At 36.2% G+C, this 27,811-nt stretch overlaps 1 protein-coding gene across 5 annotated transcripts; it reads right to left on the reverse strand.

The window, feature by feature from the left end:
* Positions 1–27,811, reverse strand: LOC103704322 (RabGAP/TBC domain-containing protein). Of its 5 annotated transcripts, none has more exons than XM_088715123.2 (16): positions 27,402–27,611; positions 27,081–27,248; positions 26,552–26,630; positions 26,342–26,449; positions 25,498–25,582; positions 24,379–24,433; positions 22,064–22,468; positions 17,717–17,776; positions 16,144–16,242; positions 15,940–16,050; positions 15,085–15,156; positions 14,837–14,953; positions 12,445–12,669; positions 9,416–9,565; positions 4,262–4,362; positions 1–706 (listed from the first exon to the last, which is right to left on the reverse strand). In XM_088715123.2, the coding sequence occupies exons 1-16, from the start codon at positions 27,462–27,464 to the stop codon at positions 379–381; spliced, it is 2,226 nt and encodes a 741-aa protein (XP_088571249.2). In that variant the 5' UTR covers positions 27,465–27,611; the 3' UTR covers positions 1–378. The 5 variants fall into 5 exon arrangements, with proteins under 5 accessions (XP_088571249.2, XP_088571250.2, XP_008785780.3 ...); XM_088715124.2 differs by having other exon boundaries at positions 27,379–27,611; XM_008787558.6 differs by lacking the exon at positions 12,445–12,669 and having other exon boundaries at positions 27,402–27,811.

The following is a 27,811-nucleotide window of genomic DNA, read 5'->3' on the forward strand; positions in this document are numbered from 1 at the left end:
TTTACAAAAGCAAACTGCTCATGAAAACATCTGAATTAGAATGAATGCCTGAAAACTTTCATCATTTTGGCTGCATTCTCACCGAAGATGAAGTGTAGCATCCACTGACCAATTTTAGAAATTGCTGCTGTACAATTTCAGGCATCCCCCCAGATTCATTCTCCATGAAAACAAAGGGCATCCCCTTTGATTCACTTCGCATGAAAACAAAGGTATGAACACACCAGAATGCTAGGAAGTCTATCAACAGGTTATTCAATTACAGAAGACCAGTATTCAAACAAAATGCTAAAAGCAATTGAATCTTCTAAATCATCACCTTAGCAATCTCAAGAAATTTCCGTATAGGCATGCACGTTTACAGACAGGTAGAATGATTCATAATATATCATCTTCCTGAGGATAGAGCCCCATGTCCGTCTCAACAGGCAGGGATGGTGGTGTTCCAGGTGGAATGCAAGCAGCTCCACTCTCTCCTGCGCAAACACACAAAGCTTCTGCATCTCTTATCATCCCATCAAGATCGATGTGGCCACTAAGTTCATTGATGAACTTTAGGAGGGTATCAAAATCCATCTGCTCACCCATGATTTTCTTGCGGTACCTTTTCAGAACTGCTACACACATGTACAAGTGGAAGTGTTCTGACAAATAATGTGTCCATAAGACCTCCCACAAATGCATGACCTTTGTGTACTCAAATTCCCTAGAGTTGTTGCAAGCAGAGAGCAAACAAAGTTAGGCACTGTATATAGATACGCTTGTCTTCAGCAAAATCTTCAATAAGAATAAGCACATAATTGAAGTTGGCTATAATTTTCAGAGAGTGGACTAGAACAATGAGACCAAGTGGTATTGGAAAAGGATACCAGCATTTGCAGGTAGATAATTGCTGGGTTTGTGACTGACTTTGGAACTATGCAATTGTGAGACCATAGGGCCAAATCTAGCTCACCGATCATGCACCTTTATTTCCTAACAGAATAAAGTTTTGACATTAGTTTGCAGACTTCTCCTGTCTATTATTAAAGGGTCATTCTTCTGGGGTCATACGTGGATCATACTGAAAATGATAAGCTTCCTTGCAAATGACAAACTGCCTTTTTGTAAGATAATGGAGAAGGGAAATGATATTGTAGCATGCATCTCTGAATATATCAAATATTCTTTGAAGATTTGACAACGATTTGAAAAAGATGACCTTATTCTATCACCAGTTTCTCAGGATATTTACATATGGCACTGTCAGATATGACAGTATTCCTCCTGTTTGTTGGATACATATGTAAATCACCATTTGCACGAGTATGTTCTGCATGTTACCCTCCTACATCCTTAGAACTTGGACATAAAGAGATTTTTTTGGTCTGAATGTGAGACATATTGATTAGAACCACTTATATATGTGTTATTTAAGTTGAAATTATGACTCTACCATATTCTTTTCTTTGATCTTTTTGAGAATATGGTGGTTATTCACCACCACTCATGTTTGAACCTGAGATCTCCCACTTGGAGAGATTGGATATCAACCAGCTAAGCTACCAGCTGTTGGCCACTCTACCATTTTCAAAATTTAAAAAAAAAATAATTTGAAAGTGAGGTCTTTTAGAAGTTAATTGTTCGTCAAAAAGAGAAGGCATAGATGTAGAGAAACATATAGTGATAAGGAGAGTTATAGATTTCGTTAGAAAGTAATCATGTTTAAAAGAGAATGTGGAGATGTCAACAACCACAAGGCAAGTAAAACATGAATTTGGAAAATACTACTAAAGTATAACTTTTTCAAATCCATGATTTCACATTTTTATGGATCTCCACTAGTTTATATGAGACACAATTCATGATTTGATAATCATGTGAAATTACAAAACTGTCATGCTTTTGCAGTACACTGTCAGATGCACCCTTAGCCTCTTGTTATACAAGTCAGAATTTTTTTTCTCCAATTCCTTTTACAAGAATGCTAATACAACTAAATCTGCTATTTGAAGATTTTGAAGCTTGGTTTCTAGAAGACATTGTCACTAACATTTTCTTTAATCTCATCCACCCATATCAGAGCTGATAATGTCATTAGGAGCAAATCGTTTCATGTATACATGACAAGGCATGAAGTAATTATAAAAGTCATATTCAAGTATCCTTTTGATAGGCTCGAGAGCATGGTATGATTAAGGTTCAGCAGGAGTCCTTCACGACTAGTTGCTGCCAGGATGTGATGACTAAGACAACAAACAGAAAGAGGGAAGATAGGCAACAAATGAGTGAAGCTGGAAAACCTAAACTACTAAGAGACTGGAAGCAGGGCCATTTCTGTTAACAGTGACCAACAGAAAGTCAGAAGAGGAAGGGGTTAACAACATTATAAGGAGAACAAAAATTAGGAAGAGAGAGAGAGAGAGAGAGAGAGAGAGAGAGAGAGAGAGAAGCCCTAGACTCTGGGAATTGATTAATTCTAGTTGCAAGTAAGTGGGATAGGGTGATATTGATTACCTTTACTTAAAACAAGCTACCCTACCTCCTCAGTTGCAATATCTAACATCTGACTTGGAGGGAAGGCTGAAGAGAATAAATGAAAACAGAAAATTAAAAGAAATTTAGAAGTGTCTGGTTTATTGATGTCCACATCAATTATTAGGTTGTCTTAAGAAAGTGAATGCTTGTGATATTAATGATGAACATCAGAATAGATGTGGTGTTTTAAGAGCAAAGCTAAACAACTAAAGGGAATTTGTATTACTCCACAATTTGGGAATTAATAGTCAATATAGGACTTTGCCTACCCACTAAATCAGTTTGCTTTCTTTGTTTTTCTAAATTGGTTAGGGCCTTTACATAATAAATAGTGCTTGACAAGATTCTCTGACAGGTGCTAACTCAAAGGACATTTCATCTCCAAAATTAGGGTTTTTTTCCTAAAAAGCCTATTGTATTTAACCTGCTCTAGCTCCTTGAGTTTGTGATTTCCAAATCCAAATCACTTATTCCTTGTAATCATGGTCTCTAATTTAATGCCTAATGAATTGCACTCACTCCAACACTTGGTCCTCAGCTTTCAGCCGTAAATCCAGTTATCAACATTAGAACTACTTTCCATGCATCAAGTGATCAAAATCAAAATGATAAACTGCATAACTTATCAAAATGAAGCTCCCAAATAACTGATAATACAGAGATATTTTTAAAAACTTGCCACAGAATATAGAGTTCAATATTATCCACTCGATAACATTTGCAAGGCTCGATTGACCTCCACCTGCTTGGTGTGCAAGCCTTCGCAGCACCCTCAGTTACGAAGGCCAACCTTGTGGCCTCACTAGACTTTGTTGCACAAAGCATGTCCATAGTGAAGCTTGATAATAGAGTAAGAGAAATTATGGCCATTACATCTAGCTCTGGTTATGCATACAACTCATAGTAGAATCAAGCTACATGTAGCTTGTTTTGGAGCAGGGTGGAATTTATGACCCAACCTGCAACCAACCCAAGATAAATGGGCACAGTTTGCACTTTGCACAAACGGGTTCAGGTCATAAACGGGTCAACCCAACCTAATCTGCCAGGGTTCAAACTTAGAGTCTTGACCCATCAAACCAGTTTCAACCCATTTATTAATTAGGTGAGGTCAACAGAGTATCGACGCACTCATTTAAGACTTGCTTAATCTGTTTAAACCGTTTAAGACCCATTTAACCTATTTAACTTGATCCAACCTATTTATTATATGGGTAATGGGGGACGGCTCAAGTTACCTATTTAGTAAAGAGGTCGGTTCCAGTTTTGGAACTTTGGCCTGTTTAATAAACAAACTAGGTTTAGGTTGATAGGTATTCAACCCGATTCATATCTGACCCAACTTGAATCATGCCACCCCTATTTTTGCGAGAGCTTATTGCTAGTGCCTACTTTTTGACATTAAAGCACAACAGTTCCACTTAAATCTTTCATTCATTTCTCCAAAGTCTGGTCTTTGGGAACAATCCTTAATTCTGATCTCCCATCTTATGGAAGACCACTTAAACATTTCTTTCACTTTGGAAAAATATGGTGATTCTTCCTTTTTATAGAATTCAGAGAAAAAGCAAAAGGAGCCAACTTAAACCTATAACCAAGACATTTAATGAATATTTTCATATCATATTATTGAATATTTGGCAAGAGAAGTGTTGGTCATCTTAATGAACTTAATTCAAAGAAATATGCAAGGAATCCAGCAGAAATCTATATAAAGACCCATGTCAAACATAAATGTAGTTACCTCTTGAATTGTATAAGAATCCAGCGGAAACAGAAAAAGTAGTTCAAGCAATCAGCCTGCTTCAAGTAATTATGCAACGGGCTGTCCAGAAGTTCCACCAGCTGGAAAATGTAAAAAACGTAGCTCGTCACTAGCTGAAATTTGTCGTGTTTTAAAGCTTAAAAATCATAATGTCAAGAAGTTAAAGGTGCAGCTGCAATTATTCATCAAATTGCATGATGCGCTAATCACATTCTTTCCCCCAAAAAAGGAAAAGAAAAATAAGAAAGATGTCTGATTTGATAAGTTGTATAGCTAAAAGGTGATATCAAGGCACACTATAAACTATCTTATCCACACTTTTTCCTTTCAGATTATCAGCACCCAGGCTTACAATTAATTCAAACCAAGGTTCGCCGAACCGAGATGAACCACCCTGTTCAGGCAGTACCAAAAACCGGGTCGGTTCGCTAATAGGAAATGGTTTCGGCCCACCGCAATGGGACCGGCAGAAACCGGTCCTTTTCAGGCCAGAACCGGGCCGGAACCAATCAGTTCTGACCGATTCGATGCCGACTCGGTGCTTTAAATATATATAACTGATTGTATCTTGATTTGAGGATATTTTATATTGTTCACTTTATGATTTGTATCATGTTCAAGCAATAAGTTGCATCATTTAGGTTAAATCGGAAAAATAGAAACATCAAAAAATATCCAAAAAAAATCAAAAAAAACATCAAATTAGACTTAAATTCATAAAAAAGTTCGAAACGAGTGAGAAGTCCAAAAAAAAGTTAGTGCATGTCAGTCCGTGAATCGGCACGCCCTACTAGTTCGGTCAGTTCGGTTTGGCCCGAACCGGTACCAAACCGTACCAGGCACTGACTGGTACAGGTCACGGTACCGGTTCGGCGGACCTCGATTCAAACACTGCAGATACATCCCAAGAGTGGACAATCATTATATTGGATCTCTCAGCTGATTCCTACAAGGTTGCATACTCTAGAATGGTACAAATGTCATGCATGTTGGCCCTCAAGCATCAAGCCTTATCAAGTTACAGTTTGGCAATATAGCTAATCCATAATTTACTGATGTTTGAAAATGTTCTTTGAACATTTCTCAACCAATGTCAGCTTATTATGATTGATTGCCATTGAATTCCTCACATAGAACTTTTGAGAAGCAAAGAGCTTGCCATGAGGCCAGAAAGGCCAGACAATTTCATGGAATTAACAACGAACACCCCATATTTCTCTATATTTAATAAACGGCTAGATAAAAGGGGAAAGGCAAGGTTAAAGATAACTAAATTTACATTAGAGGCACCAAAAAATGGGCAAAAGATCCAATGTAGGAGATAAAACACAATCGCCAATGTGTCATCTATTTTTCAAAAATAAAATCATTTTCAGTGACAATGAAATGGATATTTTCTTGCTTAAGTAACCGAGTTTGCAGACATAAAATGAGGGTCTATAACAATCTTTATTTCACATGTCACATCACATAAAAAATGTTCAAGTTTAAATAGGAAAGACAGCCTGGGGACCTAAAGCAACAATTTCCAAGCATCCAAGAAACTGGAAAATATTTGAGATAAAAGGTTTAAGATCCGAGACATGAAGGCTACATGCTTTATATAGATAAAAGAATGGCATAGTCGAGTGCGCAATGATGCGACTACCAATGATGATATAGTAATACATGAGCTTGGGATGAAGCTCAAGAAAGAAGTTAATACAAGAAAATCAAGAACCATTTTTACAATTTACTTAAAATGGAACTACAAATTATAGCAATATCAATTAAAAATGGAATAATGACCATAAGATGTCTTCAGAAACAAATTAGGGCAAAATTTATGATAAAGAGAAAAATTGGCATCAAGATTAGTAGATGAATATTTCCATTTCCCTTAAACTAACAATTGTAGTAAGCCTTCCAAATACAAAGAAACCAAAGAGCTTTTAACCATTAAAAAATGCCAGCAATGCAACATTAGACTATCAGTTAACTGTTTAGACATATACGAGCGAGCTTATTAAGATCACTTTCATATAATGAAAATTGTGACACCAACTGGATTTTTCGTTTCTAGGCTTATTTACTGTCCAGACATTTGAATTGCCCACAGCAGGTTTTTCTTAAAAAGAAGAAACCAATAACTGCTTTTGGAGAGGCCAACTAAATTTCTATTTTTTAGCCAAAAAAAACCTGCTTAAATAGACCAGATAAAGCAGGCCGTGAAGCTAACTTTTTATGCAGAGAGTAGTTTCTCATCTGAAGGAGAGACTTTTAATCTGAATAATTTTAGCAAAATTTTCTTACCAATCATATGTCCCAAAAGATAGGACTTATTAGTTAGGGTCTAAGAGTTAATCCTTTAAGCCGATTTATACAATAGAACTTTCTAGCCAAAACATGCATGCAATCACAGTAGTCAGGAGTTAAGCCTTTAAGAGCATTTAATATGTTATAACTTTTTGAAGTGTTACTTGATTATTGTGCATCAAATGGAAATCAAACACATCTACCCAAAATAGGACAAGAAAAAGACAGCTATATATGAAGTCAAAACACACACTTGCATGTACACACAGACATCTACATAAATATGCACATGTATTTTACATAGATAAACATATATTAATATCCTAACAACCAAAATTTTACGTATGCATCCATACTAGGCACATGGAGCTATACCTTTGGTAACCTATACGGTACAAGGGCTTGCACCAATATATGGTATGGGTGCATTTTCAGCCTAGTACCATCACTATGTGAGAGTACAATGTCGTACCATACTGTGCTATAGCATACCAGTAAGGCACTAGTAGGGACTTGGTAGTAAGACATAAAAACTTGCCAACAACTATAAAAAACTGGAACTATTTCAAACTTTTACACCATAGTATCAAGAATACCTCAATTCTTAAAAGAGTCCAAGAAAAGATTCAAGTCCTGGTGGGACAGTCAAGGTGTCCCACTTTCCCGACCATAGCTATGAAAACTAAACCGATGACCACCCCAGCCATGGGGCCAAGTCATCAGATTATTGGTCCAATTGCCAAGTCAATAGGTCGAACCTAGTTAAAATATTAAGGTATTAAAATATAAATAAATATAATACAAAATATGTAAAGTATTCACAACTTTTTCTATTTTTGATGAAAATTATTTATATTTTTTAGATTAAATATTACTCTTTAAAACACATTTATCTACATTCTATATTGCTCTCTAATTACAACATAAATAGAAAATTTATTATTTATTTGATTTTTAAAAAGTATAAGTTGTATATAATGTAGGAAAATGTATAAAATTTATTGAATTTTATTTTTAAATAGTAAATTTTTAAAAGAATAGGACTCAAGATTTGCCATACCGGTCGGTACCGTACAGTCTCGAGCATACCGTACCATATCGATACCAAACTGGTAATGCAATTCCGTAGCGTACCGATATTTGGTAAGTCTCGTTGTCTCGTACCGTTCCGTATACCGACATTGTAAGAAGATTGTATCGGTATAGGGTCCAGTACCGAGATGGTGACCCATGATAGGAGTTGTTTAGTTTTTTATTGGATAAATTTGATTAATAAAACAGTGAGTAAATGACATCTTTTGAATAACATAGATATAATTTCACTTGATAAGTTTTCAACAATCAATTATTGTCCTGATGGTTGAGAGGTTCCTTCATAAACCCATGGTCATTGGTTTGAATCTCTATCCAAGCATTTTTTTCAAAAATTTTGCAGACCAATTCACCCACTTTACACCCACCCAATTCATCATTTTTCTCCAAAAACTATAGGGTCAGCAATTTTCATGTGGTTCAGCTGCATTTCTTGTCCTGTACGAAAACTGGACCGGCTAGTGATCCAATTCGCCGGTTTACCTATTACACCGGCTAGAATGGTCCAATTTTTATAACTATGGTCCCAAATGTCAAGATAGGACCAGGATAGGATAAGGCATCCATCATACCAAGTTTCAGGACACAGCATGTCCCGTTCCATGGATGTCATGTATACAATTTAAGTATCAATCAAAACTTGCTCTTTATTTTCAAAGCACGTGTATTCTTTAAATTCTATCACTCCTATTTATAAACAAAAAATTGCACTACCCCTTCCTCACTCATCATCTCCAAACAAACTCCACCACCAGCTACTCACAAGCCAAACTACTAACTCATAGCTATTATGTGTGAGTTGCAACTTTAGTTCCCAGTATCCCAGGAAAATTAGGTCTAGCATGAAGGCATCAAGTGTTCTAATGCATAAGTCATTTCCTTTCAGATTTAGACTTTTCACCATCAAGAAAAAATACATCATCCTTCGTACCAACTCCTTTCATCGACTATGTGATTCCTTTTGGTGAGTCCATACATCCCATACAAAAGTATACTGTCAACAATGAAGAAGCACAAACTTTAAAAAGGGTAAGGTGGAGCAGAATTGAGAGAGTTTTCCATTTTTTTAACATCATATTGAAAATTTTTTTGCTTTGTAGTTTTAGATAGTTTAAAACCAAATTAACAATTTTATTAGTGGCAATTTAAATAAAATTATTTCAATGCTTTTTATTTGATATCGTCTATTTCGGGTATTGCTATTCATGAATCATACTTTTCTTCAGTAAACAAGCAGACATATACATGTGCCACAGACATATATACATGCCCACATATTCATAATTACGTGTATACATATATACAGAATACTGATACCATTGCCTGTGCAAATCCCAGAACAAAAGGAAACTATGCTTTCTTGCAATTATAAAAGTACTGCCCCTTTCTATCACATAATTTTTAGAGATCATATTAATTTGAAACAAATGAGAAAAAGATTTAGAGAACCATTCATATTATCATGGTGACAGTTGTCTTAACACATTACATGTGATTTATATAATACTTTATTTTTGAAAGTACTTCCCCTTTATATCACATAATGTTTAGAGATCATCCGAATTCAAAACAAATGAGAATAATAGTTATAGAAACATTCATATTATCATGGTAACAGAGTTGTCTTGACGTCTTACATGTGATTTATATAGCACTGAAATAACTGCTTACTGAAAAGAAGTAGCGTACTTGAGCACAGACCTGCAAGACAGTGTGTGTGCCAATGTTGAAGCAAAAAAAAGGTACCTTAGACAAAGCAAGAAGTTGGGAATGCATGCCATTTTGATCACGGTTAAAGTTGGGTCCCAGGCGTTCCATTAATGCTACAAAGCACCAAAAGGACTCAGATTCGTCTTTCATGACATAAAGTATCGGTGATAAAAGATCACTCATGCCCTGAAAGCCGAAATACCAGGTTAGTGATACAACTATATCAACCAGATACATTATAACTCAATAACCAATATCATAACTTCCATTAAAGGAAAAAAAAGGACATGTTAAATTGACAAATTTTTAGTGCTTCGGATTATCAGGTCTTACAAGAATATGTAAAACATACATAAAGATTAGATTTGCTCAAGATGAAAGCAATAGGAACTTGACACAGAATTAAGCAAATTGAGAAAGCTAAACAAATATCATCGAAACTGCAATTTAAGAGGAAATACAAAAAGACATCATATGACAAAAGTACTATGTTATTAAAACTTTAATTCAATATCTACCGAACCGAGCCAAACCACCCAGTTCGGGCAGTGCTGAGCCGACCCAATGTGAAACCGGGTCGGCTCTCCAGAGAAAATCGGTTCCAGCCACATACTGGCCTGAACCCCTATCGAGCAAGCCAGAACCGGTCCCTTACCGACCGGTAAGTTCCAAACTGACCGGAACCGGTCGATTCGGTGCCGACTCGATGCGAATCGGCCGACTCGCACCGAGTCAACCTGGTTTCAAATTGGGTTATTACTGTGGAGCCACCTGATGCTTTTAAAGCATTAGGTGGCTGTTGGGAAGACCCGAGAAGAACTTCCTAACAGCAGATATTTTGCGGCGGCTCTATCCGCAGCTTTTTCTTCCTAAACAATCAAAAAAATTGTCGATTCAGCAGCTCAGAAGGAAGATCCAAGCCTAAATCAGGTGTCCTTCCTCTCCCTATCTAATTTTCTCTTTTTTTTTGTTGGGGGGGGGGGGGGGGGGGGCTTGAAAAAATAGCTCAAAAATTGCAAAATAAGAAGAGATCATGCCAAAATTTTCGATATGGACTTGATTTTTTTATATTTGTAGATATATGGATGATCTACATGCTGATATAAAACTTTTTAATTTTTGGATTATATAAAATTTTTAAAAATTAAAAATATATTTTTGTATTAAAAATTAAAAATTAAAAAAATATATAAAATCAGAAATGTATTTGGGGGTATGTAAGTTGCTCTCTATAAAAATTTGGTGTTTATTCGTTTAAGTTTTGATGCATATCCGAGGGCCTAGAAAAATATATGTAGCATTCATTGTTGTATTCACATGGATCTGAGCTAAAATATTTTTTTTAAATATTCAAATTTAAAAATTATTTAAAATTCAAAAAAAATTAAAAATATGTAAATAATATCAAAAAATATGAAAAATTAGTAGTACATATTACATAATTCCGGAGTAATTTCGGAGGTAGAAATCATATTTTTTTGAATTTATGATATTTAAACATATTTTTAAATTTAAAAATTATTAAAAATATATAAATAAATAAAAAATATAAAAAATTAGCATTATGTATTAGATAAATCAGATGTATTTTTTGAGGTAAAAAAAATATCTTCATCGTAACGAAATTTTGCTATTTTTAAATAATTGATAAACTGATGTACTTGATAACCTGAAGAAATGGAGCCAGAGCATCAAGAAAAAAGGAGCCAAAGCATGAGATCATGGGCAAATGCTCTCGGGCCAGCACCATTAGAGGTGCAACTGATGCAACACAAAGTACAAGGAAGGGTAACTAAGTTGAAGCAGCACTTAGCCCACAGGAGGTTCGGCGACTGATGAAGAAGCACTTCACTAATTTCAGAGCAACGAAGGAGAGAATTTTCAAGAAGATAGAGGTGGACCGCCAAGATGCACGATCTGGTAGAGCCCACGAGGATATGATTGCATATAGAAGACGGGCTCGTCGAGGTCATTCAGGATACGTTACAGCTGCAGATGACCTCGCACGTGGAGTAAGATCCATAGATGTATCAAGTTTCGAGTCATATACTAGATCCTATTATCCGCAACCACAAACAACCTATGACCCATACGGATATAAATATGGATATAGTTCTTCTGAAGCATCTTTCCGATGACTACTACCCTATGCAGCCCGGAGCATCTTACGGATCGAATTTTGCTACCAACATATTCGGATGGGCCCCTCCACAGTTGTATTATCAGCCAGAGAACACCTCTCAAAGCCAAAGCTTCAGCGAGAGATCCGAGAGTGCTTATAATCTGGCGCATGTTGCTTATAAGATGAACGTACAAGAGTACAATGTCACTTGATTAGAGGGGTGGGCTGATATGCCTCCTGACTATGATGATGATCCAGATATCTATGAGAGACAGCGCCACTCGATCCGATTTTAGATATCGATATGTATGTTGGACTTTAAATGTATGTAATTGATTGTATTATTTTTTAATATTCATGTCACTACTTGATTTGAGGATATTTTATGTCGTTCATTGTAGAATGCAATATCTCACTAATTATTTTATGATTTGTATCATTTTAAAGCAATAAGATGCATCATCTAGGTTAAGCCAGGATCATACAAACATCAAAAAAATATCAAGAAAACATCAAAAAATATCAAATTAGACTTAAAATCATTGAAAAAGTTCAAAAAGAGTGATTACTAATTAAATATTCTTAAAAATTCTAAAAAAATGGATGTGTTGGTCCGTGAACCGGCATGCCTTATCCGTACTGATTCGGTACGGTACCGAACTGTACCAGATGCCGACCTATACAGATCCCGGTACTGGTTCGGCGGACTTTGCTTTAATTAATGATTCAATATATGTTGTTTTGTCATTTAAGTAGTGAAATTCCCACATTGTCATTCAAGGAAAGGTTGTAAATCAAATTAATTTAAAAAAATGATAAAACCTTAAGACAACCTTGACTCAGAGAAAAAAAAATCTGAGGTATCAGTACTTGAATATTATGACCAAGGTTTCAAATACCAATACCGGATCTCATGCTAGTATTTTGGAGGAACGGTAGGTACCAGGTACTGACAAGGTACAGGACTGCATTCCCATACCAGCACACTATGTACTGGTGCCAGAAAACTGCAGGAACCGTATGGTACCATTCGTAACATCCCATTCCGGCGAAATTTGAATCCTTGGTTAAGACTAAAGCGCAAGGTTCCACAACTGGCAGATAGAAGACATAGAACTATAAAACCCAGAAAAATATGCAAGGAGATTCCAGAAAAGCTGTCAGGGAACTGCAAAGTAATTAGAAAATTAGAAATGGCAATGTCACTTTAGAAATGGTACAATAAAATTACAGGGCTATCTATATAAATTGCTTAATAATGTTAATAAACTGTACCCAAGTTTTAATGTCTCAGTACCAGGTCCTCTAACAGTACCTTACTGGTACAGTATGGCATGTTATAGTATGACCTTCTATAGATACATGGAAAAGGGCTGTCAGAAAAACATCCACACTATGTATTGGTGCAGTGCCATATCGAGCCCTTGTACTGTACCAATTTCCTTGTGGTACAGTACGGTTCACCCTTTACAAACCAGTACATAAAACCTTGATTGTACCGAATAATAAGTAATCAATATAAAGTTGGAAAGAAAATAATCAGTCAAGAAACAATGAAACTTGTATGCTATAACTATGTTGTTAGGGCACAAACAAGAGAGACCATGGAGGCAGGAAGAGGGTCATAACCTTCCACCAAGCCTGCCTAATAACCACCCCGCCTGACCAACCCAAGCCACCTAAAACGTAGTCCAAAACTAGACCTACCTAGGTTGCCCAGGGCCAAGGGGTCACTTGATTGCCCACAGGGCAAGTTGGCTGCATCCAAGGAACTTAAAAAATTCTCTTGACAGAACCAACCAAAATCATCTAATACTGGACTCATATAATTCCCCATCTTATATCATGAAAATTGACTACCAGCATAACTTGACCACTGGAGGAGTCATAGTAGTATATAATGCCCATGACCATCATACCCCTTTTTTCTTCCACTCTTCAAACAAATAGGGCTCTTACAACTCCATGTAAGTTGGGTAAGCTTTGCTCATTTCACATGCGAAGCACCAAAGGTGTTGCACCAATATTGATAAAGTTAAACATCTCTCACAATCCCTCTTATGAACTGAAGTTTTTCCCACTCTTATTTGTGAACACTATCAATCACAATTTAATTCTCATTTCCTCACCTTAAACTAGACAAATTTCAACCCCTATAAGACAAAGGCCTTCATATCTTCTCCATCTCTATAGACATTTATTTGGGGACACTCATACTTAGAGTTCTCCTAGATGTTACAGCAGCATTAACAGACTTGTCATTCATTTCCATTTACTGTTGCCAAAGTAAAAATTTATGACCTCCAACATATGTCACCAACTTAGAATAGTTAACAGATTAAGATAAATCCACATTTTCCATAAGACCAAAAATCTGCTTCCAAGATAAACTCTGCCTTCTTATGTTTGATATATCATCTATAACTATGCTTAGTTGCTTCAAACCTTTTAACCAACTCTTTTCTTTTTGAAATTCCTTTTCAACTTGACAAGTTTAGTCATCCATTCTTTCCCATTTTCTTCCTCATTAAAATACCTACAAAAAAGATGATATAAGAACAAAAATAACTTTTTAGAAATGAAAGTAAAAACTTCAAGGAATCCCTGAAAGTTAAAAACACCCTGTAACCCCAAAATGGGAATCCTTCGCAAATGAATGTACCTTAAAACAAGCCTCGCAGGTTAAGGTTATGTTTACTGAAGTGAATGTACCTTAACAAGCATTACTCTAGTTGAGCCATAAAGAGAGACATAGTATGTGCAAGCGCAATCAGTGGAAAAATAATAATAAACTGATAACTGCAACCATAAACAGAAGTAATGGCATAATATAACACGACGTCCCCATTATATGAAGGTATTTCATCCCAAATATCAATTTTCTAGCATAAGTAAGAAGGGCTATCAAAGGTCATTGACTAACAAAGCATTCATTACTTACAACAACATGATATATGAAATACAGAAGCAACACATGCAGGCATGTAAAGTAGGATAAACATGCCTAATTTACCTAACAGTGCCAGAAAGAATACACATGGGCATACCAAAGATAAAAGATAGAACTTACATGAAAATGCAACTAGAACTTGCACGAAAATGCAACTATATAAGCTATAGCAGATGGTAGTTATGATCTGAAATAAGGTCCAGAATTACTAGATACAGCAAAATGACATAGCTTATGTATATATGATTGTTTAAACTTTAAACTGCTTCAGTGACCAGAAGCAATAAATAGGGTATGAATTAAAAACCGTAGGATCTGAATACTGTTTTGTAACACAAGCAAAAGAAACTCTTAGCATTTGCAAAATTTCCAAGTGTACTCTTACCTGACAGTAACCAAGGTCAAAATTGTAAAACGAATATGTCAACAGTATATCACGTAGAACTGCCACATTCGGATTGTCCTCTCCTTCATAGTAAGAGACAGATCTGTCTGTTCTCACCTTAACAATGTTAAACAGAAAAATTAACAGAATACAATATAAGCTAGTGAAGCATCAATGCTCTTCTATTTCCATGTTTCTATAGTCTAATAGAAGCTTTGCAGGTTCAAACAAGGCAATAAAATTTTTACCACATCCTTTTCAATCAGGCCTTTCCGTTCTCTGAACTTCGTAAATCTTTTAGCTTGTGTGGCTGATATACTCTGCACACGTATGAATAGATTTCCTAAAAAGCTAGCACATAAATATAGATTGAAGAGTGAATGACCAACTCAGTTACTTTAAGAATTTTAACCACATACAGAACATGGTCAATTCACAAAAAAAAAAAAGTAATAGAAGAAGAATTACTTTTACTAGTACTAAGTTTCACATGAAATAGGCAATTTACTTGTTTCTGTTAACAGAAAAATCACAGAACCTGTCCCACAATCCAGGACTTGGGTATCAGTGTCAGTACCCATGCACTCAGCCGACGACATAGCATCTGCCATGTTGTGCCGGCATATGTCATTCTGTGCCGAAGCAAGAAATTTATTAAAGAAAAACTTTTGATTAAAAATATTAAAAAGACAGATTTAATAAGTAGCCTGCCAACCTGTGCCAAGTGTCTGTACTGGCCTGGCATGGTACTATGATGGTTGGCATTCACAATCATGCCTACAATAACATCAATCAACAAAATGATACTGATCGGATGTGCTAAATTAGTTCGCTGGTAAGTTCTGCTACCATTTGTTGCATCGTGGATTTATATCTAGATCACAGACCTCCGCAAATCACATGAACCAAAATAAACAACTTGCGTGGGTTAATTTCAGATATTTCAACGCTCTGCCTATAGTACCTGATTTATTTACAACATGGAAGTGTACTAAATCATTTGCCTGGTACTGTGTAGGCATGTAAATAAGCAAATTAGCTAGCATGTTTGATAATAGCTATATCATTTGAAGGAAAAGAAATTACATCAAGCAATTACAGACCTGCCACTGGGATTTTATGATTTCGTACTCTGATCTCTTGACCGCTGCAAGATACTCCCTCTCAGCATATGTCGAATCATACTCATGGTATCCCAACAGATATTTCCAAACCTGCAGGATCACAATGACCAATGCAATGTCCAGAAATTTGTGACTAATATCAGGTATCCATCATGCAACCAGTTATTATTGTAAGCTATTAACCTCTTTTCGGAGATTGTGTTCAACCCCTCCATAGAATATTCTTTTCCTAAATGCCTTTGAATCCATGACTCGTCCTTCAGAGTCCAAGAAAGCAGCCCACTATCACAGGAATTTAGGAGTAAGCAACACTAAATTATACAAAGCCCTTGTATAACATTTTTCTGAAACACTAATGAATAGAATTGCCAAGAAATCCACATTCTTCAATTCAAAGGAAATGACTAAAGAAAATATCTAACAATGGCAATGTGAGCAAAAATATGATTAACATGATTTGTCCCAATCAATTAATATCTCCAGCAAGGAAATCTAGTATGATAGGAGTGTGAAATCATAATTTGCTCTAAAAATAATGGGAAAGTCCCAAGGTGACTTTAAGGCCTTCCTGTTTGGAGCCTAGATACATTTCCCCCTAGTCTTGATGATAGCACATACAAGGCATGTGTGGCACACTAGAATTACCAAAATATGAGAACACCAACTACCTGTGGCAATTCAGACCCAAACCTGTTGACCTAACCTAATCTGACCTGGCCCCTCTAAGCCAACCCATACTTGGGTGAAAGTAGGAGGGTTCTAACCTGTTTAGTCATGACCATTATTAACATGTATAGTTTCAACATAATATTTTAACATATATATAATCTTATATGTCATGTTCCACATTAGATATAAAAAGAACCAAGATTCGCAATCTCAGTACCGGACCCCATACTGGTGCCTCACTGGCACTATGTCGATGCGATATGGTATGGAATCCTTTTGACGTACCGAATATCAGTACACCTCCTGTACCGGATATTGGTACCGAACCGGTATGGTACAGTATGCCCCGTACCGCCCGATTAGAGTCGGTACGGCGAACCATGAAAAGAACCTTGACCTCAAACCATATAGTGTCTCCTCTCATCATGCAACCAGTTAGCCCCAATTTTCCTCTTCTTCACTCAACTCCTCTCCTCTCCTCTACTACCTTCTCTTCCTTTCATCTTCCATCCTCTCCCATTTTTGTTGGATGCCCCTTTCTTAGCTCTCCTCCTCCATTTCCCATCCAAAGATGCTAAAGGCCACCTTCTTGTCACACTCAGTTCACTGATCCTACATGATAGTGACTGAGCAAATTGAGCACAGGCACCCCACGTGACACTGCCAAATCCCTGTGTACTGCACTGATCACCAACTGCCACATGAGAATGGTGAATGGAGCAGTGGCCTATAGCAGTACTCTTTTCCATCCCCTTCTCTTCCCCCTCTCAGCCACTCCTCACCTCCAACTTCTGGCCCAACATTATTCCATGATCCATCTCCACCACATGTTCAAGCATTGATGTACTGCCTCACCCTTGAAGCCCCCCTTTGCACTGCTACGTCAACTCATACATAGCCTGATCCCACAAGTGTCATGGGCATTATTCTGTTCGAGGGAACACCCAACATTATGTGAACAATATAGAGTCAGAAACACAAAATCATCATCACATTGAACTAAAATAGTTACTCAAAAATTAATCTAGCATTCAATGTTTTAAGAATTTGCCATTTGCAATTATAAAGAACTACTGAAAGGATATACCTCTTCAAGGCATAATGGAGGTTCTCTTTGTTTTCCCCATACCAGAGGTAACTTATCAAACTGCCAAAAAAAAATAAAAAATGAATTACCACATTGAACTAAAACTAATTTTTATCCAACAGCAAACTATCATCACTAATGATGTAATAGATAATAATAACAATTATAATAATAATAATAATAATAATAATAATAATGCACATAGAGGTATAACTTAATTATCCATATCAAAGAACTGGTATTCTCATCATTCATTACTGAACGTGAATAAATATAATTAATCCACCACTTAAAAAAACATTGACAATTGTTCACCAAGCTTATTCTTTTCGAAATAGAAAGGTCAATCATTATTCAAGATCTTAAGAGTCAAGAAAATTTTAACTTGAGTTACTGAGGCACAAGATAAAGCACTCGCATAATCATGCATTGCACACAGCAGCTGCAGAAGACTTTGGGAGTACCATACAAGGTCATCAAAGCTTGCTGGGGATATTAAAGTGTTCTGAACTTGAATATATTTTTTATTTTTACTTTTCCAATTAACTAATCAAGTGACTACACTACATAACCAAAACTCAACAACCTGGGATAAAATGTGCCTATTTCTGCAACCATCTTTTTGCTCCAAACATGATTGACAAATTAAAAGTTTGGTAATTTGATTATATCTGTGCCTTTTAAGTATTTCTTATGTACAACATATTTTCTTTTCATTATCATATCTTCTTTAATCAATTAATGCTAAACAATCATATTATCCATTATCCACATAAGTACAGCATTACAAATTGAGTTTTTGATGATTGTACCAGCTATCAGCTTTCTATTTCATTCACCTAATTGATTGATCAATAACAAAGTTAGTTCTCCAGGGAGGAGGTGGGAGAAAAAATAAGGGAAAATAAGAGAAAATATTCTCCAGTAACATTTGAACATAGGGCAACTGAGATGATACCATAAGGACAAAGACAGGGGCCGGGTTTAACCCTAAGCAGTTACTAATTTTAGATAAATATCTAATAAAGCTTTAGCATGCTTGGCTGTACCAATCATAATAGCAATTTTCACAAAAATCATTCATAATATTCCTCATTGACCAAATGTCTCTAAAGTCTAAACTATACTTTAAAATCAAATTAATCTAGAATTTCTAATGAATCACATGTTCTGCCATTATGTATGATTTATACAAGGAGAGCTCATGGATTAGAAATACGTAAAGCAATCTATTTTGCTGTTGGCCATGCCGTCACTATCATTTTATTCTTGTTGCTGCTCCAATGCTTGACTTAAAAGGATAAATATAAAAACAAGTATAAGAAAATATGTCAATATTTTAGTCATCCAGATTCTTTCCAAACTTGACAAGTGTTCTTTTCACTTTTTTCAAATGCCAAATTTTTGCCTCTAGCTACATTTCTCCCAAATACCAAACTTGTGACTGGAGCTAATTTATGCTCTCAATGACCTTCATTTGTTTGCACTCATTTATAGAATATATAAAACAACTAATCATGCAGAGTTCTTAATTCAGATTAGAATGTGAACTAGACATCCTTTGTATACTACAGATTCTTATCCTAGGACATGAACACATTCATAGGGACTAGTGCAATAGGTCCATTGCAACAGAATTGCAAATAATATGACATGCAATTTAGAAGATGTGTAAACATATGTGCTGCATATACCCCGACTCCTACGACTTAAGCAAACTATTGCACCATCTAACATCAAGTCCAACAGGATGCTCACAATACAGGCTGAAGATCAGGCTCAATCCCAAATCAACAAGCCCATAGTCTGACAGCCCAAAGATCCACAATTCCAAAAACCCTCCTGCTGACCCATTTTTCATCTTATTAAGGTAAGGAACTCGTTATGAGCCTTACTGTAGAGTAATTTCAGGTGGTGCCATAGTTTGAAGCATCAAAAACTCAGAATCAAACCCTTGCTGGTCCACTTTTCAGATAGTGAGTTACCTTTTGACTGGTAGATCATGTCACAGTTTTAGTAAGGAAAAAAGTAGAAGTTGACACCCAAAAGATAAGGATTATTTAGATACATTTGTGGGTTGGCCCTGCAAGTCAAGCTATGTTAGAACTTTTTGGTTCATTATGTTGAACAAGTTCATTATTCTGATACCCTGTGATGATACTATAGGAACATCCATAATTCGTGTAGGAAAATTAATTTGATTAAAAGCACCTTTACAATCAAATTGCACCTGCATTTCTGAATAGGTATGTAATGATACCCCCCACGTCTACAACTACGCCAGTCAGAACCCTTCATCCAGTCCCAGTGCAAGGACAGCCCAAGAAGTGATCAGGCACGTAAAACCCCTCATTCATGGCCAACAAAGTACAAGTCCCATTGTATCATTAACCCAAAGCATGGGATGAGCTTGCTGGTCATCTGGTAATTATCTCTAAGAAACCATAATCCCATAATTTGATTACAAGAAGTCCCATATGATGCACAACATCTCATATTCATAATAGCAAAGAGAGTTGAAGGGCCCTTCCCGTGCAGGCATTGTTCCCCTGAATACACATGTTGCCTGTCTAATTGGGTGCAAAGATGCCAAAAATGCAATAGTAAATTTCTTGAGGTTGCAAGATCTCATTTCTTTTTCCCTCATTTAGCAACAAAATTATACCATAATGTGTCCAGGATCATTTGTATCATAGAAAACAGCATTTAATCCAAAGTACTATGGATCCATGCTAGGTACTCCATCTCGGTCCACTATAAGAACAATTTATTCTTCATTTTAGTATTCTAGCTGAATAAAACCTATTCCAAAGCAAGATCACAAGCATCAGCTCATCCTATATATTGTACAACACATTATGATGAGCCCTCACTAGCATGTTTATCACTTCGTATGCAGCATTCTAGTATTGATAGTTATAAATCAATTCTAAAATACCCTCAAATGTGATAATGTAATGATAGTTCTAAATAGTTTTGAGAATTGTATACCCAAATTATGAAAATTGCATAAGGTCAAATTCCCTACATAACATAATTCTTCATAGGATAAGTATTTCTAGTGATATCTATCAGTAGCAGCAGTGCTCATATCATATCCAATGTGTTTATAAGATCCGAAAAATATTCAAAAGATCCAAAACACATGCCCACTGGTTCACATTGTGTGTTAACCAACAAGGTTGTCTGACATTTTATTTTGCTACTGCCAAGTGTCTAGATAGCATGGTGTGTTACACTATGTTGAACACTAATCCACAGAAACAATCTGCAATACTTTAAATCTTCTCTTATGAACAGTCATCAACTAATGCAAAACAGCAGTTGATCCTATTAGTAACAACAGCCAAGGACCCCAGCATATCAAAAAAAACCATTTAAGCCATGACAGCAAGGTGTACATCCTAGAGAATGAGTCATTGTCTACTCCAACCTATGCAACTACAGGCCACATAAACATTGTTTAGTTTTCTAATCGGATAAATCCTATTAGAACTTACAAAACATATTATATGTAGTAAGAAACTTAACTTCAATTAGTAACAGTACCCACCCAGTTTCACTAGTGTACATGTGAAGTTGTTTATAAAGTGTAGAGAGAAGCAAGAGGAAACGAGCAAATGCCCATGATTTATTGTATTAAGATCGCTAATGATTAAATCAAAGATTATCAAGTATCTGAATGTGAAGTATGGCAAAAGTAGTGTAGTACAAAGCAACTTAAAAGTGATCCTGGTACTGTCATGGAATAAAATATGAGGTTAGCCCCCCTTCCATAAATAATAATAACAATAGTAATAAGATTCAAAGAGAAACAATTCAGAAAGAATATCAAAAATCCTGATCTTGCAAAATAGAAATATCCAGTTCTAAGAGCAGGTTAGCATAACATACTATACACAGACTGAAAGTTGATACTGTCTAGACATCATACAGGAGAAGCCTGAATATAATTGTATATTACAAACTGCAAAAATCAGAAGCCATTTGTGGATAGAATGACAGAAAAAGCTACTTACAGTTAACATATCAGCCAAATCCAAAAGAATAAAAAGATTACCATAAAATTTGGGTTTATTCCAGACTCTAGTAACTTACATGCTTTCAAAAACATGTTGAAAAGTCAATAGGAAGGATATATAAGTTTTCCAAAATATAGTGGAAAAACAAAAACACAGAAATACAGAATCTGTTATTGCATAAAAGACAGTGACTTCTTCAAAAATGCTTTACATATATATATAATATAAACTAGGTCCTGGAGCATAAATAATTACATCTAAAAACTAGGTCCAGGAGCATAAATAATTACATCTAAAAACTAGGTCCAGGAGCATAAATAATTACCTCCAATGGATCTGAGGCCACTGAAATTACATCTGCATTTTTTGGCACATCAGTAGGCCTACCACCCACCGAATTAGGTGAGTCATAATTATTTTGCTGCCTTTTCTCATAGGGGCTAAAGCCATTATTGTGACTCTCACGAAATAGTTGTGAGGTCGTTTCGCGGGCAAACTTTGTAACAAGTGAAAATTTCTCCAAGACTTGAATTGAGAGATCACGAGCAGGGTCATAAGCCTTGTGCTTATGCCTCACACTATATTCAGAAGTGCTAGCAGACCCATCATATGTTTCCTGATTCCCTCTCTCAGAATTATCAGCTGAAGAAACTGAACTCAGTGAGTCACGTAGAGATGCTCGGTTTGCAACAGAAACAACCCCTGGCAATTCTAGGGATGATAGGCTTTTCTGCAACCAATGAATGAACGAATGAATGAATAACATAGATTGGAAAACCGAGTTGCAGGAGTTTCACTGAAGAAACAAAAGTATACCACAAGACAAATGATAATCCTAATAGACCACAAGCCTTTCCAATATTTAAGACTAAGATGAACAGGTTATATCACTCAGATATTACACATATTGTCTTGCAGCTGGCTGTTTAAAAACATAAGTATGCTTCATTATGAGACGATGGGAAAAGCAGTTTTATGTATGACAAAAAGATCATATTGCGAAAAAAAAATTTGCTGCATGACCACGTCACTTAATGCCATAAGAGCATATCTTTATCCAAAGCAGTAGTTCTTTTTTCTTTTGGTCTAAGAAAAGCGGTCATTCTATTGATGCTACACAAGCATTAGGGGATTCTACCTAAAATTTCAAAACGCAGAACATATGCTGCTTCTTAAAAAATTTCATCAGTGTAAAATCAAACTACAGAATCTCAAAGATGCACATTCAGTTAAAAACAGAATGCAGAAAATGCTGTATTTGTCCAGCAACAAACTGCAAACAAGAGAACTATGGAATTAGGTTATTCTAGATGCAGGACAATCTAAAAACCTAAGTCAGGAAGCAACCATATATATCTTAGGACTTGCAGCAGGAGCAGAAATGACAGAATGCAATTTTATATCAAACACTAATATAAGCATGACTATACTTTGATGCTATGTGAATTTCAGTATTCAATTATATTTCGTATGGTACTGTTGCTGAAATTTTTTAGCTACATGCTACAGCGCTACCTGTGAAATAATGTGACCTTCTCATACATTGAAAAGAAAAAAAAATTATAGATGATTTTCCTAACATATCTTTGCTTATTTTAATAATTCCTAGAAAATCTATGAAGGTGATCTGTAAAGTTTTCTTCACAAAAGTTCCCACAAGTACAAAATCATAGGCCTAAACAAGTTTTTGCACTACCCAAATTAGCCTATGTGTTATTCTCTTCTATTTTATAACAGAGTATTGACTGCTTGCAGTTTTAAACCAAGATAATCTACCAACAAACCTGCAGCATGATTTGTCTTCAACGCTTCCCAAAAAATAGTTTCATTAGTCACACAACATCATGCACTGAGTAAGTATAACTTGCCAGAAGCATGGTAACTGTAAGAACCTAGACCTAGTGAAAATCATTTTGCAATTTTTTTAATAATTCCCATCATTCACCGTTTTAACAGAATGTGCTTACAAATTTAGCCTATGCAATTAAAACAGCATAGTTGAATGGGGATTTCAAAGCACAATTAATGAATAAATTTGAGCAATTTCCTGTCAATCCTGCCTGCATGATACTGATTGAACTGGAACCTTTTTTTTATTAACTAAATAAGATTGCACTATTATAGACAATAAGATTAATTTAATTACCTTTGTAATGTCTTTGTATTCCTAAACATAAAAAATAGAGGAAAGAAAGACCATACAGGATACATCCAAATAAAAAACCAAGTGATCGAGAATGAGTACAATATCAATTTTGATGAGAATGATATTGATCTTTCAAAACAAAGCATAAAACGTAACATAAAAAAAATCTCAAAACGGCAAGCTAACACAGGGGTAAGACACCACACTCTTTTAGGGAGTGAACATGGAAGGACTCTCAACAGAGGCTGGTGTATGAAATCCAGAACCACTATATAAAAAATAAGAGTAAACAAATCATATGCCACCAAGCATTCGGCCAAAATAAGAATGCCAGTTTCTTCATAATGTGATTATGAAATTTTTGACATTACTGACTTGACTGTTAAAGATGACCATGATTTTGTGTCAAAACAAATGAAGCTCTTTATCATATAAAATCACTGTAAACTCTTGATTATACTAGAAAACCATCAGAGATAAGCAGAAAAGCACACCTGAAGAGGGTCCTCGAAATCATTCACAAGAAAGACATTTGCATCATCTGCAGACCTGAAAATATTAATCTCTTTAATAAGAAACTTGAATTATAAGCTTGGTCATCCCTATGATAACTAGCAGAACACTATCATGTGTGACAAGCTAAATGTGAATGATTGTATGCATGCGCATTCATGTATGCTATAAATATATAGATGCTTCTTAGAATTGATAGCCAGTTCGCCATGATCATAACATTACAATAAGATTAAGACTGGATGGATAAACATACCTATAGGGAATATTATACATGGCGATAATCAGGCCAAGTGTGTTGTACAAATCAAAAAAAGTGAACATACAAATGAAAAATGTAGCAGAGATAAGGATGCCTTGGTCAATGCAACAAAACTAGGAAGGATATAGTTAGATGTTAAGGAGTGCTTGTAGTAAGTCTAAACACTGCACAAGTAAAGGAGGAGATCTGGACAAGGAAACTAAGATAATTTGTTCAAAGGAAGCTGCTATTAGAATGGGGAGCACAAAAATCAGTAGAAGGAGCAAGGAGAAAAGAGAAGGAACATACCAGAGATTACTTGGATAAAAAGTATACAGAAGGAAGAGATTTGTTCTAGTGATTAACTTAGACATCAAAAGAATAAATGGAAGAAAAGAATCTTGAGGCCAAAACCCAGGTAGCTGGGAATTTTGGATACTACGAATGCAGATGTGCTATAAGCGTAGTATAAAGACATGAGATCATATCAGCAATGGAAATATTAAATCAGACAGCGAGTTTAATTGGTGTAACTTCTATTTATACGCTTACAGTGCCTTCACCATTTGAAATTTTCTTTCATAAATTATTTATTTCTATGTTTGTCAGTTCATTCCTGCCCTGCCCACCAACTAGTGTAAAAACAGGAATGTTGGCAGAATCTACATGATGCAACACATTAGGTCAAGACAGGTTATAAAATCCTAATTCAACATTCCATATTTTAAGTTGGGTACCATAGTTGATCTCATGTTGATGAGCAGGCATCACTACAGTTGTTGTTGTCGTCATCATGTTAATGTTTGGCAACCAATAGTAGTAAAAATGAAGAATAGTAAAAAAGGCAGTAAGGGACTACCTCATTATAAAAATGTGTTGCTTCAAAGTAGCAAGAAATTCACGAACCCCACCACTATAGAAGTAAAGAGGAGGAAATGCAAGACCTGCATATGTATCTCATGAAATCAGTTGATAACTGAAATATACATATAAGTGTGTGTGTGTGTGCATGCGCCCGCATGCAAGGATTTAAATCCTGCCGGAACTGGATTGTACCATCAGTACTATACTGATCCAACAAGAAATTGGGACATGGGACATCAGTTATCTTGAACTAGAACATCCCAACCACCTTGGTTGCATCCCAATACGCAGGATACACTCGGATAGTCAGGACTGACCAGATGCAGTAAAAAAAAAAAAGCCTTTTTTGTGTGTCATTGTTGGCTGTTTCAGTTAGGCCTGACCTCATGGCATACCATCCCAAAAGCAAACCGGGACAGCGCACAGTACTGAGATTTAAACCCTTCTGTGTGTAGCAAACAATATCTTCAAATTCAATGCATAGGCCAGTTCATCCAAGCTAAACAAGACTAATTTAAATATTCATTTCACATTTTGTCAAAAAACTATAATGACTTTTACCCCAAAAAAACACTATAATGAGAGGTGACAATGGTAGGAGTCCACAACATTACCCAGAATAATGATCCCAAGAAAGTGTAAATCATAAATCTAACAAACCTCTTGTTTACATGCAATAATTTTGCAGAAGAACATGAAAAACTACAGACAAGATTAGTAGAAATTTCAGACAAATATTTATTCTATCAGAAGAAAAGCACTAAAACATTTGTGATGTAGGATCATGAAATGATGTAAAACACCTCCTTCTAGTTGCAAAACATAGCTCAACTATTTACCTGATGATAGGACAACAATTATGTATTGCCAGCCAAGTGTAGGGGTATGCCTACGTATAGAACGGACATCACTTAAAGGCACACTTTTGATGGTGTATAGGCTTCTATCTGTATAGCATTAGAAAACAATAAGCATAAGATTGGTTGTCAAAGCCATAAAAGCTTGCATGCATCCATGACATTTCCCACAAAAACGAAATCTAGACTGACCTTTTTCCGTCAGACCTGAGTTTGAACTGCGACCCACACAACCTACTCCATCGGTACTGGCTTTATAAGGTATCCATGACTGAAAGACATATCCAAAAAATAAGAAAGATAAAGAAAATTGAGATTTATCCATTAAGAAACCAAACCACTATTATAAAAATGAACGGAACAAGCACGAAATTAACTAAATAAAGCATGACATAGGACATGTAAGATGAGTGATATTAAGGGAAAGAAAGAAAGAATCAAGACCTAATCATCATCAATAAAAGTAAAACAAAATAACTCCTAATTTATCAGAAAAAGGGTAAAAAGATCTATCCACTAAATTTATTCAAGAATAGTACGGGATCTTTGAAAGCAATCACCATTATCGAAGGATCCGAATACATAACAAGCAAGAAAACCTCTGAAAATCAAAAGTTTCCCAGAAATGGGATTCAGAAACATAATATAACCAGAAATTAGAGAACATGTGTTGCAGAATTTAAATTCTTGAACTCGTTCCACTTGCCAAGAGGGGAATTACCATGAACAAAGAACCTTGTTTGACGAGGAGCAATCGGCCGCTGATCCTTTCCGACGCGTATTGCGTAGGGTGGATCGTGACGTTGTCCTTCGAGTAGACCACCTCCGACCCATTGGGCTCGCTGACCGCACTCTTTCCCGAATCACATCGCATAACGCTCCCGGACGCCTTGAAACAAGATCAAGAAACCGGTATCAATCACCAGATCCAATTCACACAATTCGTTGAGGGATTTGCGGCAAGGAAACAATCAGAAACCAATCAATGACCGCATCCTTATCCAAATCGAGTCGGTTACCGCATCAGATTCAAATCGATCACCTGCTGCTGGGACGCGGCGTAGTCGGAGTCGTCGGAGAGATCGTGGAGCTCCGCCTCGTGCATCGCGAACGAACGCCGACGGGAGGGACGAGGACAAGTCGAGAGACGGGGGAGAGAATAGAGGAAGGGGGGACCGAAGAGAGAGCTTCGGTAGAGAGGAAAGGGGAATCCAGAGAGAGCCACCGCCAGGATGGGGACGTTGGTTTCTTGGGTACGGTTTCTTTGGGTCCGTGGGCCAGCGTAAATGAAGGATCGGCTGCCTTACATGTGGAGCATTATGATTCGTGTATCTTGAACCAGTCGATGTTTCCGATCGCTCTATGCCGCGGACCGCCTTCGGCCCTAAGCAACGCGTGGCGCCAACGCCCGCGGTGCAACTCCCAGCCGCACGAGGAAACGGCAATGTGTCC

This window comes from Phoenix dactylifera, chromosome 2 (genome assembly GCF_051530095.1).
Source record: "Phoenix dactylifera cultivar Ajwa chromosome 2, Ajwa_hap1_PhDact_Kaust_v1.1, whole genome shotgun sequence".
NCBI lineage: Eukaryota > Viridiplantae > Streptophyta > Magnoliopsida > Arecales > Arecaceae > Phoenix > Phoenix dactylifera.

What these genes read in the sequence shown, in the direction of transcription:
- LOC103704322 (XM_088715123.2), bottom strand. Translation starts at nt 27,464, where the DNA reads ATGCACGAGGCGGAGCTCCACGATCTCTCCGACGACTCCGACTACGCC. An exon ending in ACGCCGCGTCCCAGCAGCAG is followed by an intron (nt 27,249 to 27,401) that starts GTGATCGATTTG and finishes TCTTGTTTCAAG; the next exon opens with GCGTCCGGGAGCGTTATGCG. An exon ending in AACTTCTTGCTTTGTCTAAG is followed by an intron (nt 4,363 to 9,415) that starts GTACCTTTTTTT and finishes TACATTTTCCAG; the next exon opens with CTGGTGGAACTTCTGGACAG.